Source organism: Tachysurus vachellii, chromosome 13 (genome assembly GCF_030014155.1).
Source record: "Tachysurus vachellii isolate PV-2020 chromosome 13, HZAU_Pvac_v1, whole genome shotgun sequence".
In the NCBI taxonomy this organism is placed as follows: domain Eukaryota; kingdom Metazoa; phylum Chordata; class Actinopteri; order Siluriformes; family Bagridae; genus Tachysurus; species Tachysurus vachellii.
The window spans coordinates 416,743-435,000 of NC_083472.1; the positions used below are offsets into that span (position 1 = coordinate 416,743).

Genomic DNA, 18,258 nt, shown 5'->3' on the forward strand with positions numbered 1-18,258 from the left:
AATACCAGAAGATGTAAAGACTTTAATGTCTCACACACACACACACACACACACACTGTTACACAAACACACACTCTGTCTCTCTCTCTCTCACACACACACTCTTACACAAACACACACTCTTTCTCTTTCACACAAACACACACTAATCAGTCCTGCTCTGACCTTTGAGCAACATGGTGTTGTGAAATACAACACACACACACACACACACACACACACACACACACACACACACACACACACACATTCTAAAGGTCACAGTATTGTCTTTTCCTTTCTGCACATTTACATATGGAAATGCAGCATTATCTCCCTCTTCACCTAAAAAATATTCAGCATTCAGACACTAAGCCTCTTAAACCAAAATAATCTGCACACACACACACACACACACACACACACACACAGATCAAATTTGTATAAACAGACAACAAAGATTGTAATGGAAAGCAGGTGAGTTAAGTCCTTACACACTCACATTCTTGAACACACACACACCTCAAAGGTCCCCAGTCACACACACACTCACACAAAATGGTGTCTCTACTTGCATAAGACACTGACAAACACAATATCCCTTTTAAAGTGGGTTTATTCACTTCACACACTCTCTCTCTCTCACACACACACACACACACACACAATTCAATATATATATCCTTAGAGACAAACAAGAGCTCAACACAAACACACAAATTTGTAAACAAGATACAAATGTACAAAACAAACAAGTTTGTTAGAAAAATATCACAAATCTCTTACATAAGATTTATTCTGTGATTAGAAAAAGGAATGTCTTTGGTTTCAGTGTGTGTGTGTATGTGTGTGTGTGTGTGTGTGTGTGTGTGTGTGTTAAGTCTCAGAATCGTTTTTGTCTGTGTGACAGAATCGTCTGTGTGTGAGATGTGCAATGACAAGCAGGAGCATCTCACTGGTGCTGCTGAGAGCGACAATGAATGGTGCCTGAGATGCGAAGTCCGCCTCCACGCGCCGGAACGACAGCTGCATGACGGCGAGGGCGAGCAGACTGTTCTGGACGCCCACCTCAATGGCCACCGTTCTCCTCTGAGGCACCGCCAGTCCAGCCATGCGCGCCAGCCCGAAGCCCACCAGCAGTCCCAGGACCGGCACGGTGACACCCACCAGCACGATGTAGAGCTGCACGTTGGCCAGGATAGAGGCACCCATCTGATACGCCATGAAGACCCCACCCACGATGAGCAGGAAGCTGAAGGGGCGTATAAGGGCGAGCAGAACCCGAGTGAGCGACGGAAATCGCAGCTTCACGCACACGCCCAGAGAGATGGGGATGGCAATGAACAGCAACGTGCCAAGGATCTTCACAAATGGCACGTGGAGGGCGGCGTGGACATCGAGCATCCGCCCGTACAGGGCTGAAGAAAGAGGCATGGCCGCTGTCGCAAACACGGTGGAGACTAGGGTCATGCAGATGGCCAGGGTCACGTCTCCGCCTAATAACAGGCTGTACAGGTAGCCCCCTCCCCCGCCAGGAGCCGAACACGTGATGACGAGACCCAGAGCGAGCGCTTTCGGCAGCCCGGCCAGCTGGGACACTCCGTACGCGTACAACGGCATCACCAGGAACTGTCCTATGATCCCGAGCAGGAGCGGGATGGGCCGGCGGAGGAGGTCACGCAGAACCTCCACCTCCACCTTACAGCCAAACGCGCACTTGTTGATGAAGATGAGGGGCAGCAGAGCAAACAAAACAGGGTTCTCTGAGAAGTGAGCGAGCTGCGCAGACATGTCTCCATCTCCATTGACACCTGGAGCCACCCTGATGGAATAATCCTTCCGCTCTTCGATCAGAACCGGCTCAGAACTGCCCTCCAGATCCAGCAGCTGGATGAGTAACGGAGCCGTTCCGGGGAATCCGGAGCGGATGCTGATGACGTAGCTGTTCGCCGGGCCGGCTCGCTTACCATCACTGTCGCTGATGTTCAGGATGGAGAGCACTTCAGGGTCTAAGGACAGCACTCGCACCTTCTGTCTCCAGCTCCGCCACCGGCTTGAAATCACAATCACACCTTTTGTGTTTTCAGGAAATTCAAACTCCACCGATGTTCCGTCACCAATGTGCAGGTAGCTCTCTGGGTGATCCCTGGTTATGTTTAACAGTTTGGGGTCTTGGATGAGCGCCAGTGTGAGCGACGTGGGTAGCAGAACCAGGCAGCAGAAAGCAGAGATGCTCCTCATGGTGGAGATGATTCCAAAGCTCCTGAGTCAACTGGAGCGACTCTGAGAAATGAAACTGATCTGAAGAGTGTCCCAGAATTCCTTCAGGTGCTCCTGGGTGAACAGCCCCGAATATTCCCAGATTATTCCCAGATTATTCCAAAACCGGTTCGTTTCCGTTCATATCATCAAACACACAGCAGCCAATTCACTTCCCACGCGGTCTCTGATTCTCAGCAGTGCAATAAATATGATTAACAGCTCACACACACTCACACACACGCGGGCACACGCACACACAGACGCTCACACGCACACAATCACACGCACACACACACACACACACACACCGTCCTGAATGTTCTTCACGCGCTCAGGTTCTCTCCGCTCCTGTAAGGCACATGACGGGATTCCAGCAGTAAGCAGAAGACGGATTACAGACAGAGAGGAACATGAGGGATCTCCTGCGCTGCTGCTGCTCTGTAAAAACCCCAGCAGCTGTTTCACTGGACTGGAGGAGGATCCCCGGGTTGCCAGATAGGAAATAACAGAGTCGGGTTGCCATGATATCGATTAAAATCCCCATTCTTCCACATCCAGTAAGAACCACGCCCTGTTCACCAAGTCACTCACGTCAGACTGGACAATGACGTGACACACGTTTATCATCATTACTATAATTACACATGACAAACATTAAATAACTAATAATAATAACAGGCTACAATAATAAGTGTAATTATAAATATTAATAATAAATACTAACATTATGGATGGAAAGTAAAGACAAACTTACACAGTAGATTCACTTAAAAGCTTTTAATATAATGATATATATATATATATTATATATATTATAAAACAATAACATTACATTACAATCTTGATGTGATACATCAGTCATTTACACAGACATCATCATCATCATCATCATCATCATGTTTTTGCTGCAGCTTTTGAAAGCTGCTGATTAAATATAGAAGTTTTGTCTTTTCTGTGTGATGTGGAGAAAAAATGACTCACTGAACTGATCACATCGTTTTGTTTAGTTGTTACTTTGGTTGCCAGATTTCAAAATTTATATTTGCTGGATCATAAGGATCTTTACTGAGTGGGGAAAGTGGATTTATGAGATAATAGTTTGGTTTCACTGACTGATCTACAACATGTTAGAATTAGTGATTAAATAATACCATCTCTATAGCAACAAGACAACAATCTAGCAACCCAAATTACAGCCAGTTACTCGGACTGTGACAGTGTGTGTGTGTGTGTGTGTGTGTGTCCATTATTGAGCTGGTGAATATGTATGCCATTAATAATTTACCTTGTAGTGTATCTCTCTCTCTCACACACACACACACACACACACACACACACACACACACACACACACAGAGTTGGAGTCCGTTTTCATGTTAAACTACTTTCACTTCAGCAGTGTGTGTAATTGTACAACAGGATGCTGACTCTTCAGAAGCAGCACACACACACGCGCACACACACACACACACACACACAGACATGTGATGATGTTCTGCTTATGCTGCAGGAAATCCCTGAATTTATGAAGACAGTGTGTGTATTATTCACATGTACAGAATTATTCAGGATTGTGAGTTCTTCTTTCATTCCTTCTTTATTTTGCTTCCTATTTTCCATTTCTTTAATATACAGTGAATTCCACAGGCAAGGATGAACACACAGACACACACACACACACACACAGATGTTATCAGAGACACTTTATTCCCCCATTGTAACTGTGTAACTATACAAAACCAAAAGAAAAAAGCAACAGCGTATAAATAACCTTCTGGACAAACAAATAAAAACACTCACAGACACTCAAGAAGAGAGAAAGAGATAGATTATATATATATAGAGACAGAGACAGAGAGACAGAGAGAGAGAGACAGAGAGAGAGACACAGAGAGCTGTATTGATGACAGGTCTCCATACCCACAATGCCATGGTGCTGTGTGGGCTCTAAACATGCTAACATTTGATTCAGGCACTGAGGAGGAGAATCAGGAAATGTGTGTGTCGTGCAGTAAGGCTGAACAACACTAAGAGCTTTAGCCACAATGCTAATACAATCCTGTGTGTGTGTTTAGGGGTGTGTGTGTGTGTGTGTAAGGGTGGAGCTTAGCAACTGCATTACAAATCACTTCATTAGTGTTCATCAGCACAGTTACAGTGCTCACAGCTTCAGTTACAAATAAATGTCATCACTGTACAATTTAGTCTGTGTGTGTGTGTGTGTGTGTGTGTGTGTGTGTGTGTGTGTAAACAACAGAAGATTGTTTTCAGCAGTGTAAGAGAGACAGACAGAGAGACAGACAGAGAGAGAGAGAGATGTCTTTGTGTGTTATTAGATTGTGGTAGGGAAAAGTTGAATCAAACTAAATAAAATAAAAAATTAATCAATATAAAACTGGAGTCCATCAGTTGTGTGTTCTTTATCATCACTCCATCATCACTCCACCATCACTCCATCATCACTCCATCATCACTCCATCATCACTCCATCATCACTCCATCATCACTCCATCATCACTCCATCATCACTCCGTTCTCAGCAGTTTCTCTCTCCAGCTCCTCAGGAACAAGTCGTGCTTATCAGTTCCTCAGAGCCGCCAACCTGAAACACAGCATCACGAGTCATGAATGTGTGTGTATATGTATGTATGTATGTATGTATGTGTGTGTGTATGTGTGTGTGTGTGTATACCTCCGGGACAGCTGGTCCTCTCTGTCCTGTGCCCTGACTGAACTCTCTCCGAGGGCAGAGGCTCCTGCAGGAAGTTCATTGAGCTGATCCATCACCTCCAGCCCGCTCTCCTCTGCAATCTGCACAATCAGATCATCCACCTGCTGCTGCGGCGTTGTCAGGGTGGTGGCTGAGCTCATGGAGTCCTCCATTACCTACACACAGACACACACACACACACACACACACACTTAAACCTCACAATTGTTGTCTCTCTAACAGCTATGCTGCATCAGTTTCATCCTGATGATGGAGAGAAGTGTATATGAACCATTAAGTGCACTTACTGAAGTGTGTACATCCAGATTCTGGACCTGACTCTCAAACTTGTCCATGACGGCCGACACCTTCTGCAGGTCCATGGAATTCAGAGCTTTATCCAGAGCCTTGGTCACCTGAGACATGTTCTTAGTCACCTGTTCACGCACACACACACACGCACACATACACACACACAACAGTTGTGTGGTGTCATAATTCATCCAAAGTTAATCATTGTCCAATAACTGCATGCTACAGAAATGATAGGAATGAAAGGTAGAATTAACACGTTTATGATGCACACACACACAGACACACACACACAGACACACACACAGACACACAGACACACACTTGTACACTCACACAAAGACACTCACCGCCTTCATGGTGACAGCGGTTTGAACTTTAGAAGCCACGGCATCGACACGTGATGCCATACGCAGCCAGTTCACCCCTTCATTCTTCTTACGGATGGCATTCTCAGCATACACACGTGCACAGTCAACATTCTTCTGTTGAAGAGCCTACACACACACACACACACACAGGTTAGAGATCATATAGTGAGGTCTCCTCAATGCAACTTCATTGTCCAATCACAGTGAGGTGTGTGTGTGTGTGTGTGTGTAGTTATGTGAGATTCATGAATTTAACAAGCTCCTCAACATTACCTTCAGCCAATCACAGCTCTGATATCATAAGTGAAAGGAATCAGAGGAATGACAAAACACACCTTTTTAACCTTAGCCTGCTCTGCCTTTGAGTCCTTCTCAGCTTTCTTTGCCAGTCTCTCCAGCTGCTTTGCTGTAAACTGAAAGACATCACACACACGCATGCGCACACACACACACACACACGTGAACACACACACACGCACATGGACACACACACACACACACACACACACACACGCACACACACACACACAGCTAAACTTCTTGACATTCCACATATTAAACTGAGGTAAAACAGGATTTTATTTTGAATGAATTAAACACTAAAGCTCACTCGGTCAGTAAACAGATCAATAAAAGATTATTCTTCTGATATCACTCACATTTACTGTATTTGTCAGATGCCCTCAACCATGAGTGACTTACACAAGTGTACTGTAGTTATACAATAACCTCATGTTAATACTGATCTGATTTATTTACATTACAAGTGAGGGACGGATTGTGGTGTAATATACCTTTAACTGGAACAGTGTGTCTGTGGGAAGAGAAAACACAATCAAATAATAATAATAATAATAATAATAATAATAATATTAATAATAATAATAATAATAATGGCAACTGCAGCATAGAGAAAACAATATATAATAAAAATGATCAAATTAACAGTCAAATTCAACACATTTTTACTTTCTGTTCTTCTTAGTGAAGTTGAAGTAACTAAAGATAATGAAAAAGTTTTCTACAGTTCTAACTTACAAAGTGAAAATTGTGTAGTTATTTTTATATAGTTATAGTCACGAGTCACGCACGGTGATGAGTCACGCACGGTGATGGGTCACGCACGGTGATGGGTCACGCACGGTGATGGGTCACGCACGGTGATGGGTCACGCACGGTGATGGGTCACGCACGGTGATGAGTCACGCACGGTGATGAGTCACGCACGGTGATGAGTCACGCACGGTGATGAGTCACGCACGGTGATGAGTCACGCACGGTGATGAGTCACGCACGGTGATGAGTCACGCACGGTGATGAGTCACGCACGGTGATGAGTCACGCACGGTGATGAGTCACGCACGGTGATGAGTCACGCACGGTGATGAGTCACGCACGGTGATGAGTCACGCACGGTGATGAGTCACGCACGGTGATGAGTCACGCACGGTGATGAGTCACGCACGGTGATGAGTCACGCACGGTGATGAGTCACGCACGGTGATGAGTCACGCACGGTGATGAGTCACGCACGGTGATGAGTCACGCACGGTGATGAGTCACGCACGGTGATGAGTCACGCACGGTGATGAGTCACGCACGGTGATGAGTCACGCACGGTGATGAGTCACGCACGGTGATGAGTCACGCACGGTGATGAGTCACGCACGGTGATGAGTCACGCACGGTGATGAGTCACGCACGGTGATGAGTCACGCACGGTGATGAGTCACGCACGGTGATGAGTCACGCACGGTGATGAGTCACGCACGGTGATGAGTCACGCACGGTGATGAGTCACGCACGGTGATGAGTCACGCACGGTGATGAGTCACGCACGGTGATGAGTCACGCACGGTGATGAGTCACGCACGGTGATGAGTCACGCACGGTGATGAGTCACGCACGGTGATGAGTCACGCACGGTGATGAGTTTTTATACTTTCATTAGAAAATGGTATTTAAACCCCATACTGAACTATAACTTCGGATTTATTTCATTAATAATATTATATGAATCATTATATTGTTTAGTTGTGATTTTATTTGTGATTATTTTCAGCTAGTAACCTTTTCTCACACTAGTGCACTATTTGTGTCACTAACAACTGGAACGCAGGTGAATTCGAACACAAAGTTCTGATCTGAACAGAAACAGAGTTTATGACGTAAACAGCAGGAACACAGAGGAGCGTTAATGACTCTAGTGTTAATGTGATGTTCAGTAGGAGAACACACACTACACTGAGGGGTTTCAGTCCTGCTGAGTGACGATGATGATGATGATGACGATGATGATGATGATGACTGACACTTAATAAAAACAGCTCACCGCTAACTGCACTGTGTCTAAAACACTTACACAGCCTACTGAACACTATAAGCTCTTGTTTCTGACACAGACATGTTTATATTATCAGGTGTTAATAATTCACTATAAACTCACACAATGCTAACATTTAGCTTCTTTAGCAAACTGAGCATTATTAATAATAAACACGACGATTAAACACTAAGTCAACATACATCTAAATACTGATTACATACCAATGTATAATAAAAAACACAACTCTATCCTCACCGTCCATGTTTGTGTCCGTCAATAAGAAGTGTTAATGTCAGCGTTTGTTTAGTTCTGTACACTTCCGCCTTCTCCACCTTTCACCTGAACACGTGACCTGACGTCAGCTCGTCAAGCCGGAAATACACAGTAATGATGGAAAAGGAAATTCGGCCAATTCTAATTCTTTATTTACTGCGTTTATATAATAACAATTTTCCTAAACATAATAATCATCTGCATGTTTTATTACACCGAGAGCTGCAGAATAATACATAACTCATTAGGATATGTTTTATATGTGTGTATAATAGAAAGGTGATTATTGTTGACCTGCTGTTTGTACAACACACTTATATAACATGACATTACTGTACACAAGTGTCATGTCTGCTGTCATTGTGTGTCTCAGTCAAATGGGGAATAAATGGAACATGGCCGAGGGATTAGAAGCACTGAGAGAGATTAGTGTGTGTGTGTGTGTGTGTGTGTGTGAGTGAGTGTGTGATTAGTGTGTGTGATTAGTGTGTGTGTGAGTGTGTGATTAGTGTGTGTGTGTGTGTGTGTGTGATGAATACAGACTGAAGTTCTGATGGGGAATGGGTTCTGCAGCCAGCAGCTCAACACCACACATCGGTAATACACCATTAATTTATATCATAAATCTCTCTCTCTCTCTCTCTCTCTCTCTCTCTCTCTCTCTCTCTGTGTAACACTGTGCCCTGTTGTTCTAACCTGTCCATGTAGCTTTTTATCTTTGTAAGTGTCTGATATTACAGTAATGTCAGTAAAATATTGTCATGTAGATTTTAAGTGATTAGAATTTTACTAATGTACCTTCAGTTCAATCCTTAGTCTTATAGTGTAGTTATGTAGATCATATAGTGTCAAATCAAATCAAATCACACTTTATTTGTCACACACACACACACACACAGAGTACAGACATGCATTGAAATGCTTTTTGCATCTGTCCGGTATTCAAACATAAGGAATGCAATTTCGGATAAAAAAATAACCAAAAGGAGATAAATAAATAAAAAATATAAACTATATAAAAAGAAACTATAGAAAATATAAGTAAAAAATACGGTGGCCGAGAAGTGCAAAACAAATGAACAAATCTGAAAACAAATCCCAAGGTAGGTATAGTTTGTGAATAGAAACTTACCGATCATTAGACAAAACACCTGTCATTAAAGATATACAGGTGAATACAGGTTGTCTGACTTGTTAATGTGTTTTCAGATTTGTTAATGTGTTTTGCACTTCCCGGCCATCGTAGAAAAATAATGTATATACATAAATATACATAAATGTGTGTGGTTTTAATTATTGTCCTTAAAGTGTCTATGTGCAGTGTGGTGTGTATAAAGTGTATAGCGTGGTACTGTGCTGTGCAAGTCAGAGTTAAAGTGTCGGTCCAGAGTTAAAGTGTCGGTCCAGAGTTAAAGTGTCGGTCCAGAGTTAAAGTGACAGTCCAGAGTTAAAGTGTCGGTCCAGAGTTAAAGTGACAGTCCAGAGTTAAAGTGTCGGTCCAGAGTTAAAGTGTCAGTCTGGAGTTAAAGTGTCAGTCCAGAGTTAAAGTGTCGGTCCAGAGTTAAAGTGACAGTCCAGAGTTAAAGTGTCGGTCCAGAGTTAAAGTGTCGGTCCAGAGTTAAAGTGTCGGTCCAGAGTTAAAGTGTCGGTCCAGAGTTAAAGTGTCAGTCCAGAGTTAAAGTGACAGTGTAGAGTTAAAGTGACAGTCCAGAGTTAAAGTGTCAGTCGAGAGTTAAAGTGACAGTGTAGAGTTAAAGTGTCAGTCGAGAGTTAAAGTGTCAGTCGAGAGTTAAAGTGTCAGTCCAGAGTTAAAGTGACAGTGTAGAGTTAAAGTGTCGGTCTAGAGTTAAAGTGTCGGTCTAGAGTTAAAGTGTCGGTCCAGAGTTAAAGTGTCAGTCTGGAGTTAAAGTGTCGGTCTAGAGTTAAAGTGTCAGTCTAGAGTTAAAGTGTCAGTCCAGAGTTAAAGTGTCAGTCTAGAGTTAAAGTGTCAGTCTAGAGTTAAAGTGTCGGTCTAGAGTTAAAGTGTCGGTCCAGAGTTAAAGTGTCGGTCTAGAGTTAAAGTGTCGGTCTAGAGTTAAAGTGTCAGTCCAGAGTTAAAGTGTCAGTCCAGAGTTAAAGTGTCAGTCTAGAGTTAAAGTGTCAGTCCAGAGTTAAAGTGTCAGTCCAGAGTTAAAGTGTCAGTCTAGAGTTAAAGTGTCAGTCCAGAGTTAAAGTGTCAGTCCAGAGTTAAAGTGTCGGTCCAGAGTTAAAGTGTCAGTCCAGAGTTAAAGTGACAGTCCAGAGTTAAAGTGACAGTGTAGAGTTAAAGTGTCAGTCTAGAGTTAAAGTGTCAGTCCAGAGTTAAAGTGTCAGTCCAGAGTTAAAGTGACAGTCCAGAGTTAAAGTGACAGTGTAGAGTTAAAGTGTCAGTCTAGAGTTAAGTGAAGTCTACAGTGACAGTGGATTGTTATTCTCAATGTGTTCTGCCATGGCAGGTTGACTCAGGTTAAACAGTGCCACTGTTCTCTCTCAACATACAGCTTAATCTCAATCCAATTTAACACAAACACGTGTGCGCACACGCACACACACACACACACACACACACACACGCTAAACAGAATATTTCAGCCACTCTTTAGATAAGTTAGAGTTTGGACATGAAGCTCAGTTTCTCTGAAGATGAAAAGAATCTCCACAGCTCGATGTTACCACCATAATGCATAGTGAGTGTTCAGTGAGGTGTGAAGTGTTCAGTGTATAGTGAGTGTTCAGTTAAGTGTTCAGTAAAATGTTCAGTGAAATGTTTAGTGAGTGTTCAGTGCAGTGTTCCGTGGGATTTTCAGGGTTCAGTGGACTGTTTGGTGTTCACTGAAGTTCAGACTTCAGTAAAAAAAATATACATACAGTATCTGACAGAAGTACACCTCACATTTATGTAAATATTTTATTATAACTTTACATGTGACAACACTGAAGAAACGACACTGTGCTCCAGTGTAACGTAGTGAGTGTGCAGCTTGTTTAACAGTGTAGATTTGCCCTCAAAATAACTCAACACACTGCCATGTGAGTACATCGCTTAGTGAAAATGTCCAACAAACCCAACATTAATTCCTTCCTGTTAAAGACTTCAAATAATCTCTGATAAAGACCAGATCCTACAGCTGACCGACACAACACTGGTTCAAGGCTTGTCAGTCTCCTGATGGCTCCATCTACAACAATCCTATGAGTTACTGGCCGACCATGTAGATCAATCCCCCAGCAGGGTGACCACCTGACCAGGGGTAAAACATCAGGATTGATGAAGTCGCTCCGTAAGAAGAGACGATCAGACTAGGAACTCGGAACACTGGGAGCTCAGGAGTGGCGCATTATTTATATATATATATATATGAGAGGGAGAGAGAGAGAGATTGTACATTAAGTGCAGAGACACTGACATGAGGGCTTCCTGGGATGTAAAGCGTCCCACAACTCCACAGTCTGCAAACCTGAGCACTTGTGAGGGTGGTAAGGAGACAACATCCAGACATCCCAGTTCACCAAACACTCTATGACCATGAACCCTCCAGATTTACCTAAGAAAATCTATTCATAAAGATCTAAACTAAACAAATGTGTGTTTATCCTGGACTTAAACTCTGAGACTGTGTCTGAGTCACAAACACTAATTGTAAGTCTGTTCTGTAACTTGGGGCTCTGTGAGAAAAAGCTCTGTAGTCTTTTGTACTTGAGGTACCAAGAAATATCCTGGAACATCCAGACAGAAAGCATTACAATAATCCAACCTAGAGGTAACAAATGCATGAACTAGTGTTTCTGCATCATGTAATGACATCATATTTCTTATCTTAGCAATATCTCTGAGAAGATGTACAAGCTCTTTATTGAGTGGACATGTTTATTGTTTATTTTGTTTAATTTTCTACAGTACATGAAAATGATTCATCACCACAGCCAATGGACAAAGTCGCATCATCATCATCATTTTTATCTCCTTCCTGTCCCCGGGCCCCGCCCATCATCATCATCACTGCTCCGTCCCGGGAGAACCTGCTGGCTCCGTCTACCGACCACTCCATACAGAAGGCTAATCAGGAGCGCAGACCGGGCAGCCCCATCATTGTAGGGAGGGGATTCATCATCAGCAGAGCCTAGCGCACACACACACACACGCACACACACAAACACAAACACACACATCACAGAACGAGTCACACAGGTATGTCTCTATCTATCTATCTATCTATCTATCTATCTATCTATCTATCTATCTACATGTATCTATCTGTAAAGACATTTAATAGTTGTGCTATAGATGTTATAATGTAATAGAATAGAATGAGATGCAGGATGTACTATGATGGAGGTGGTAATAATTAAATATAAGGTTATTGCACATTATTATTGTGTAATGGGAAACATTTACCTGCCCATGAGGTCGATTGTCTGGGTAAAAAAACTGTTCTTGTGTCTGATTGTGATGGTATTTGGGGCTCTGTATAGCTGGTAAAGGTTTATAAAGCTGTTGACTTGCATGTGAGGGATCTAGAGTGATTTTCTGAGACATTTTCCTCACTCTGGATCTCTACAGTTCTTGGAAGATGGACAGGAGAACACCAATAATCCTCTCAGCAGTCTGAACCTTTCTCTGTAGTCTTCTGAACTAAAACAGACAGTTTCAGATGTGTACAGAACAGACGGCCGAGTAGAACAGATTCAGCAGCTCCTGTGGCAGGTTAAACTTCTACTGGCGAAGTAACTACATCCTTTGTTGGGCCTTTTTTACAGTGGTGTTAATGTGAGTGTCTCACTTCAGGTCCTGGTGGAGCTCAGGAACTTAAATGCCTTAATTTATTTGACATGTTTTATATTAATATTAAATATACAAATATATTTATCCCATCACACTTTATGTGTATTACAGAAGTCCTGAGAGTCCTAATGCATTATTACTATTTTATTCATGACGTAATGTCCTCATGATCTCTGCATGGACCTCATTGTTAATATGTGACTGATGATTAAAACTTTAAGCCTTTATTCTCATAAACACTGTCAGTTTATTGTGTGTTTTGTTGTACATTTATTACACAACGGTTGTTTTGTGTGAATGTATAGTTGTGTTCTGTAAGAGCTTGTGGACGCTCTGTTTCCTCTTTCAGCTCTATTAGGGTCACTAACCCTAACACTAACCCTGGGTAACTGCAGTAGGGTCACTAACCCTAACACTAACCCTGGGTAACTGCAGTAGGGTCACTAACCCTAACACTAACCCTGGGTAACTGCAGTAGGGTCACTAACCCTAACACTAACCCTGGGTAACTGCAGTAGGGTCACTAACACTAACCCTGGGTAACTGCAGTAGGGTCACTAACCCTAACACTAACCCTGGGTAACTGCAGTAGGGTCACTAACACTAACCCTGGGTAACTGCAGTAGGGTCACTGTGTCGTCTCCGAACACAAACATACAGACGTTCTTGGCCTCTTAGGGCTTCCGTATAAATGAACATAAGAAAATAAATAGTTTATAAAAGCGGTTACAGAGGCCGTCCAAGGTACCACGTGACCTCTCAGTCACACCACGCCTCTGTGCTGCACTGTGCTAGTGTGTTAGCCGTTAGCCTCTGTGCTAGTGTGTTAGCCGTTAGCCTCTGTGCTAGTGTGTTAGCCGTTAGCCTCTGTGCTAGTGTGTTAGCCGTTAGCCTCTGTGCTGCACTGTACTAGTGTGTTAGCCGTTAGCCTCTGTGCTGCACTGTACTAGTGTGTTAGCCGTTAGCCTCTGTGCTAGTGTGTTAGCCGTTAGCCTCTGTGCTAGTGTGTTAGCCGTTAGCCTCTGTGCTGCACTGTACTAGTGTGTTAGCCGTTAGCCTCTGTGCTAGTGTGTTAGCCGTTAGCCTCTGTGCTGCACTGTGTATTCAGACTGTGTGTTTATCAGATGGAGAACGCGGTGGATCCTGAAGTGAAGCTCATCAGGCTGAAATCTCTCAAAACCAACCGGAGCTGTACTGTTCCTTACTCCGAGCAGGTGAGCTAATGCTAATGCTAATGCTAGTGCTAGTTACCAAGAATAAAAGACTCCAGTACTGAAAACCTCTCATTATTTACATAAACAAAATGTTATAGATGAATGATATAATATAATTATATATCATTTTAATAATATCATTTTGATAAAACTGCTTTTAATGTTATATGTGTAAAATTGTTCAGTGTGTTGACAGATATGAGGTGTGTGTGTGTGTGTGTGTGTGTGTGTGTGTTCAGTTGGGGAACTGCAGGAGTGTCAAAGAGTTTGAGAAACTGAACCGCATTGGAGAGGGAACATACGGCATCGTGTGTGAGTTTTAACACACACACACACACACACACACACACACACACACACACACACACACACACACACACAAGTTAAAGGTTCCAGTTAAGTGTCTAATGTATCTAGAGATGTTTGTGCCTAACAAACTATAATAAGAACACTAATAAGAACATTAATAACTAGTTGTGACACCTGAAACTCTAATAAATGTTTTTTTAACCCTGATGTGTGTGTGTGTGTGTGTGTGTGTGTGTGTGTGTGTGCATGCATGTGTGTGCGTGTGTAAACAGACAGAGCCCGTGACACACGCACACATGAAATTGTTGCCCTTAAGAAAGTGCGTATGGATAAAGAGAAGGACGGTGAGTTGTGACTTAGTGTGTGTTATTTGACGAGTCTGTGGGTGTCAATGTGAAGTCCAGGTCCGGGTTAACAACGACCGCCACCACACTGTCGACCTGCTGGAGGAGAGGAGGGAGAAGGGTTCATAGGCACAGAGAGAGAAGAGGAAAGGCAGGAGTACAGGTCTGAGAATAGGGACTCTTAATGTTTATACAATGACATGGAAAGGTAGAGAGCTGGTGGACATGATGGAGAGAAGGAAGGTAGATATACTGTGTGTGCAGGAGACCAGAGGGAAGGGGAGCAAAGTACGTAGTACTGGAGGGGGGGTACAAACTGTTTTATTATGGTGTGGATAGGAAGAAAAATGGGGTAGGAGTGATGCTGAAGGATGAGTGTGTGAGGAATGTGTTAGAGCTTAAAGAGTGTCAGACAGGGTCATCATTTTGTAGTTAGAAACTGAAGGGGGGATGTTGAATGTGGTCAGTGGTTATGATCCACAAGTAGGCTGTGAGTTAGAAGAGAAGGAGAGATTCTGGAGTGAGTTAGATGAGGTGATGGAGATTATTCCAGATGGGAGAGAGTAGTGATTGGAGCAGACTTTAACAGGCATGTTGGTGAGGGGAACAGAGATGATGAGGAGGTGATGGACAGGTTTGGTGTTAAGGAAAGGAACCTAGAAGGACAGATGGTGGTGGACTTGTGGATGTGGTTAACATTTATCTCCAGAAGAGAGAGGAACATAGAGTTACATATAAGAGAGGAGGTAGGAGTACGCAGGTAGACTACATTCTATATAGACGAGGAAATCTGAGAGAGATTAGTGACTGCAAAGTGGTGGTACTGTAGAGACTGTAGCAGTGAGGAAAAGACATGAGGCAGAGATGAGGATGTTGAGGTTCTCTTTAGGAGTGACGAGGATGGACAGGATTAGGAACGAGGACATCAGAGGGACAGCTCAGGTTGGCTGTTTTGGGGACAAGGACAAAGAGACTAGATTGAGATGGTTTGGACATGTACAGAGGAGGGAGATGGTTATATTGGTAGAAGGAGGTTGGAGATGGAGCTGCAGGTCAGAGGTCAAGAGGAAGGACAATGAGGAGATGAAGTTAATTGTTACGAGAGTAGAGAATGTCGAGGATAGAGTTAAGCCAAAAGTTGAAGAAGTGTGTGCGTGTGTGTGCGTGTGTGTGCGTGTGTGTGCGTGTGTGCGCGTGTGTGCGCGTGTGTGCGCGTGTGTGCGCGTGTGTGCGTGCGTGTGCGTGCGTGCGCGCGCGTGTGCGCGCGTGTGCGCGCGTGTGTGTGTGTACGTACAGGGATCCCTATCAGCAGTCTGAGAGAGATCACGCTCCTCATCAGGCTCAGACACCCGAATATTGTGGAGCTGAAGGAGGTGGTGGTGGGGAGCCAGTTAGAGAGGTATAAGATGGAAGGAAGCACACACACACACACACACACACACACACTCACACTCACACACAGTATCATCTCTGCATAGTGATTATCTAATTGTGATTTCATCATCTAAAGCTTCTTCATGTCTGAAATATCACTTGTGGTGTGTGTGTGTTTCAGCTTGTTCCTGGTGATGAGTTACTGTGAGCAGGACTTGGCCAGCCTCCTGGAGAACATGCAGTCTCCTTTCTCAGAGGCACAGGTAAGCTCTTAGACTCACTCACACACACACTACCCAGACACACCTGACACACTCATGAATTCACACACCTCTTCCTGCACACACATACTCAGGTGTATGCCTCTCCACACATAAACACACAATACACTTCACACACACACTGTTGTGATCTGCCTGTGTGTGTGTGTGTGTGTGTCTGTGTGTGTGTGTCTGTGTGTGTAGGTGAAGTGTATTGTTCTGCAGCTGCTCAGGGGTCTGGTGTATCTCCATCACAACTTCATCCTGCACAGGTGAGAGACATGACCAACTTATATTGACACGGCCACTGCCCCTGACACGCCCACTGCCCCTGACACGCCCACTGCTTCTGACACGCCCACTGCTTCTGACACTCTCCCTGCAGGGATCTGAAGGTGTCCAATCTTCTGATGACAGATAAAGGATGTGTGAAGATTGGTGAGTGTCAGCGCACACACACACACACACACACATGCACACACACACATATAACATGTAAGTCAGGGGTGTTTCTGTTATTGAAGTGTGTGTGTGTGTGTGCAGCGGATTTTGGCCTGGCACGTGTGTATGGAGTCCCTCAGCAGCCCATGACCCCTAAAGTAGTGACCCTGTGGTGAGTGTCATCATTGCCCTCACTGCTCTAAAGTGGACAACAGGTAAGAACTTTGACCTGATTTCCTGTGTGTGCAGGTACAGAGCACCTGAGCTCCTTCTGGGCACCAAGACACAGACCACAGCACTGGACATGTGGTACGACCCACGTTTCATCACTATTTATAGTGAATAAAACAATAATTGTGTTGATCGTATTCATATAACAAGCTGCTGATGAACCCTGCTCTCTGATTGGTGTTCAGGTGGTGATTAATTCTCTCTAACAGCAGCTCTGACTGTAGATCAGGTTTATATTCATGTACTCACTCTGATACACTATGGTTTCCATAGTAACAGCTTGTTCACAGAGACGTACAGAGAACAACTACTTCTTCTTTCAGGCTTTTCCCTTCAGAGGTCACCACAGCGAATCATCTCTCTCCACCTATCCCTATCTTCTCCATCCTCAACACTTGCACCCACTAGCTTCATATCCTCATTAATTACATCCATATACCTCCTCTTTGACCTTCCTCTTTGCCTCCTGCCTGGCAGCTCCATGTCCAACATTCTCCTACCAATATACTCACTCTCCCTCCTCTGAACATGTCCAAACCATCTTAATCTGTCCTCCCTAACTTTGTCCCCCAAACATTCAACATGAGCTGTCCCTCTGATGTACTCGTTCCTAATCCTGTCAAATCTCGTCACACCCAAAGAGAACCTCAACATCTTCAGCTCAGCTTCCTCTAGCTCTGACTCCTGTCTCTTTTTCAGTGACACTGTCGGTCTCACCACTGTCCTGTACACCTTCCCCTTGATTCTCGCTGATACTTACACACTAACACACACAACTCCTGACACCTTTCTCCACCCACTCCACCCTGCCTGCACTCGCTTCTTTACCTCTGTTGGCTGTTGACCCCAAGTACTTAAACTCCTGTACCTTCTTCACCTCTTCACACTGTAACCTCACTGTTCCACTTCCCTCCCTTTCATTCACACACATGTACTCAGTCTTACTACGACTGACTTTCATTCCAGAGATGTACAGAGCACACACTGTATAAACTGATCAATAATAATGGTGTGTGTTTGATGTGCTGAAGGAGTCTCCAGTGTGTGTGTC

At 43.8% G+C, this 18,258-nt stretch overlaps 3 protein-coding genes and 1 long non-coding RNA gene across 4 annotated transcripts in view; 2 read left to right on the top strand and 2 right to left on the bottom strand.

Moving 5' to 3' along the window:
* Window positions 1-577: 577 nt before the first annotated feature.
* Window positions 578-2,715, bottom strand: slc10a3 (solute carrier family 10 member 3). The gene has a single exon (XM_060884898.1). The coding sequence runs from the start codon at window positions 2,218-2,220 to the stop codon at window positions 856-858; it is 1,365 nt and encodes a 454-aa protein (XP_060740881.1). The 5' UTR covers window positions 2,221-2,715; the 3' UTR covers window positions 578-855.
* A 1,214-nt stretch (window positions 2,716-3,929) lies between these two features.
* Window positions 3,930-8,342, bottom strand: chmp1a (charged multivesicular body protein 1A). The gene is made up of 7 exons (XM_060884902.1): window positions 8,216-8,342; window positions 6,429-6,448; window positions 5,970-6,047; window positions 5,614-5,760; window positions 5,260-5,388; window positions 4,934-5,127; window positions 3,930-4,843 (listed from the first exon to the last, which is right to left on the bottom strand). The coding sequence occupies exons 1-7, from the start codon at window positions 8,220-8,222 to the stop codon at window positions 4,822-4,824; spliced, it is 597 nt and encodes a 198-aa protein (XP_060740885.1). The 5' UTR covers window positions 8,223-8,342; the 3' UTR covers window positions 3,930-4,821.
* A 350-nt stretch (window positions 8,343-8,692) lies between these two features.
* On the top strand, window positions 8,693-13,189 carry LOC132855732 (uncharacterized). Its single transcript, XR_009649370.1, has 3 exons — window positions 8,693-8,830; window positions 12,150-12,440; window positions 12,813-13,189. It is a non-coding gene; the product is annotated as an uncharacterized LOC132855732 (long non-coding RNA).
* A 929-nt stretch (window positions 13,190-14,118) lies between these two features.
* Window positions 14,119-18,258, top strand: part of cdk10 (cyclin dependent kinase 10) — a 7,372-nt gene continuing 3,232 nt past the window's right edge. Inside the window, exons 1-9 of the mRNA XM_060884900.1 lie at window positions 14,119-14,248; window positions 14,488-14,560; window positions 14,830-14,901; window positions 16,198-16,300; window positions 16,457-16,538; window positions 16,740-16,807; window positions 16,921-16,973; window positions 17,079-17,148; window positions 17,226-17,285. Of these exons, the coding sequence (XP_060740883.1) occupies window positions 14,159-14,248; window positions 14,488-14,560; window positions 14,830-14,901; window positions 16,198-16,300; window positions 16,457-16,538; window positions 16,740-16,807; window positions 16,921-16,973; window positions 17,079-17,148; window positions 17,226-17,285 (671 nt within the window). The 5' untranslated portion in view covers window positions 14,119-14,158. The remainder of the gene's footprint in view (window positions 14,249-14,487; window positions 14,561-14,829; window positions 14,902-16,197; window positions 16,301-16,456; window positions 16,539-16,739; window positions 16,808-16,920; window positions 16,974-17,078; window positions 17,149-17,225; window positions 17,286-18,258) is intronic.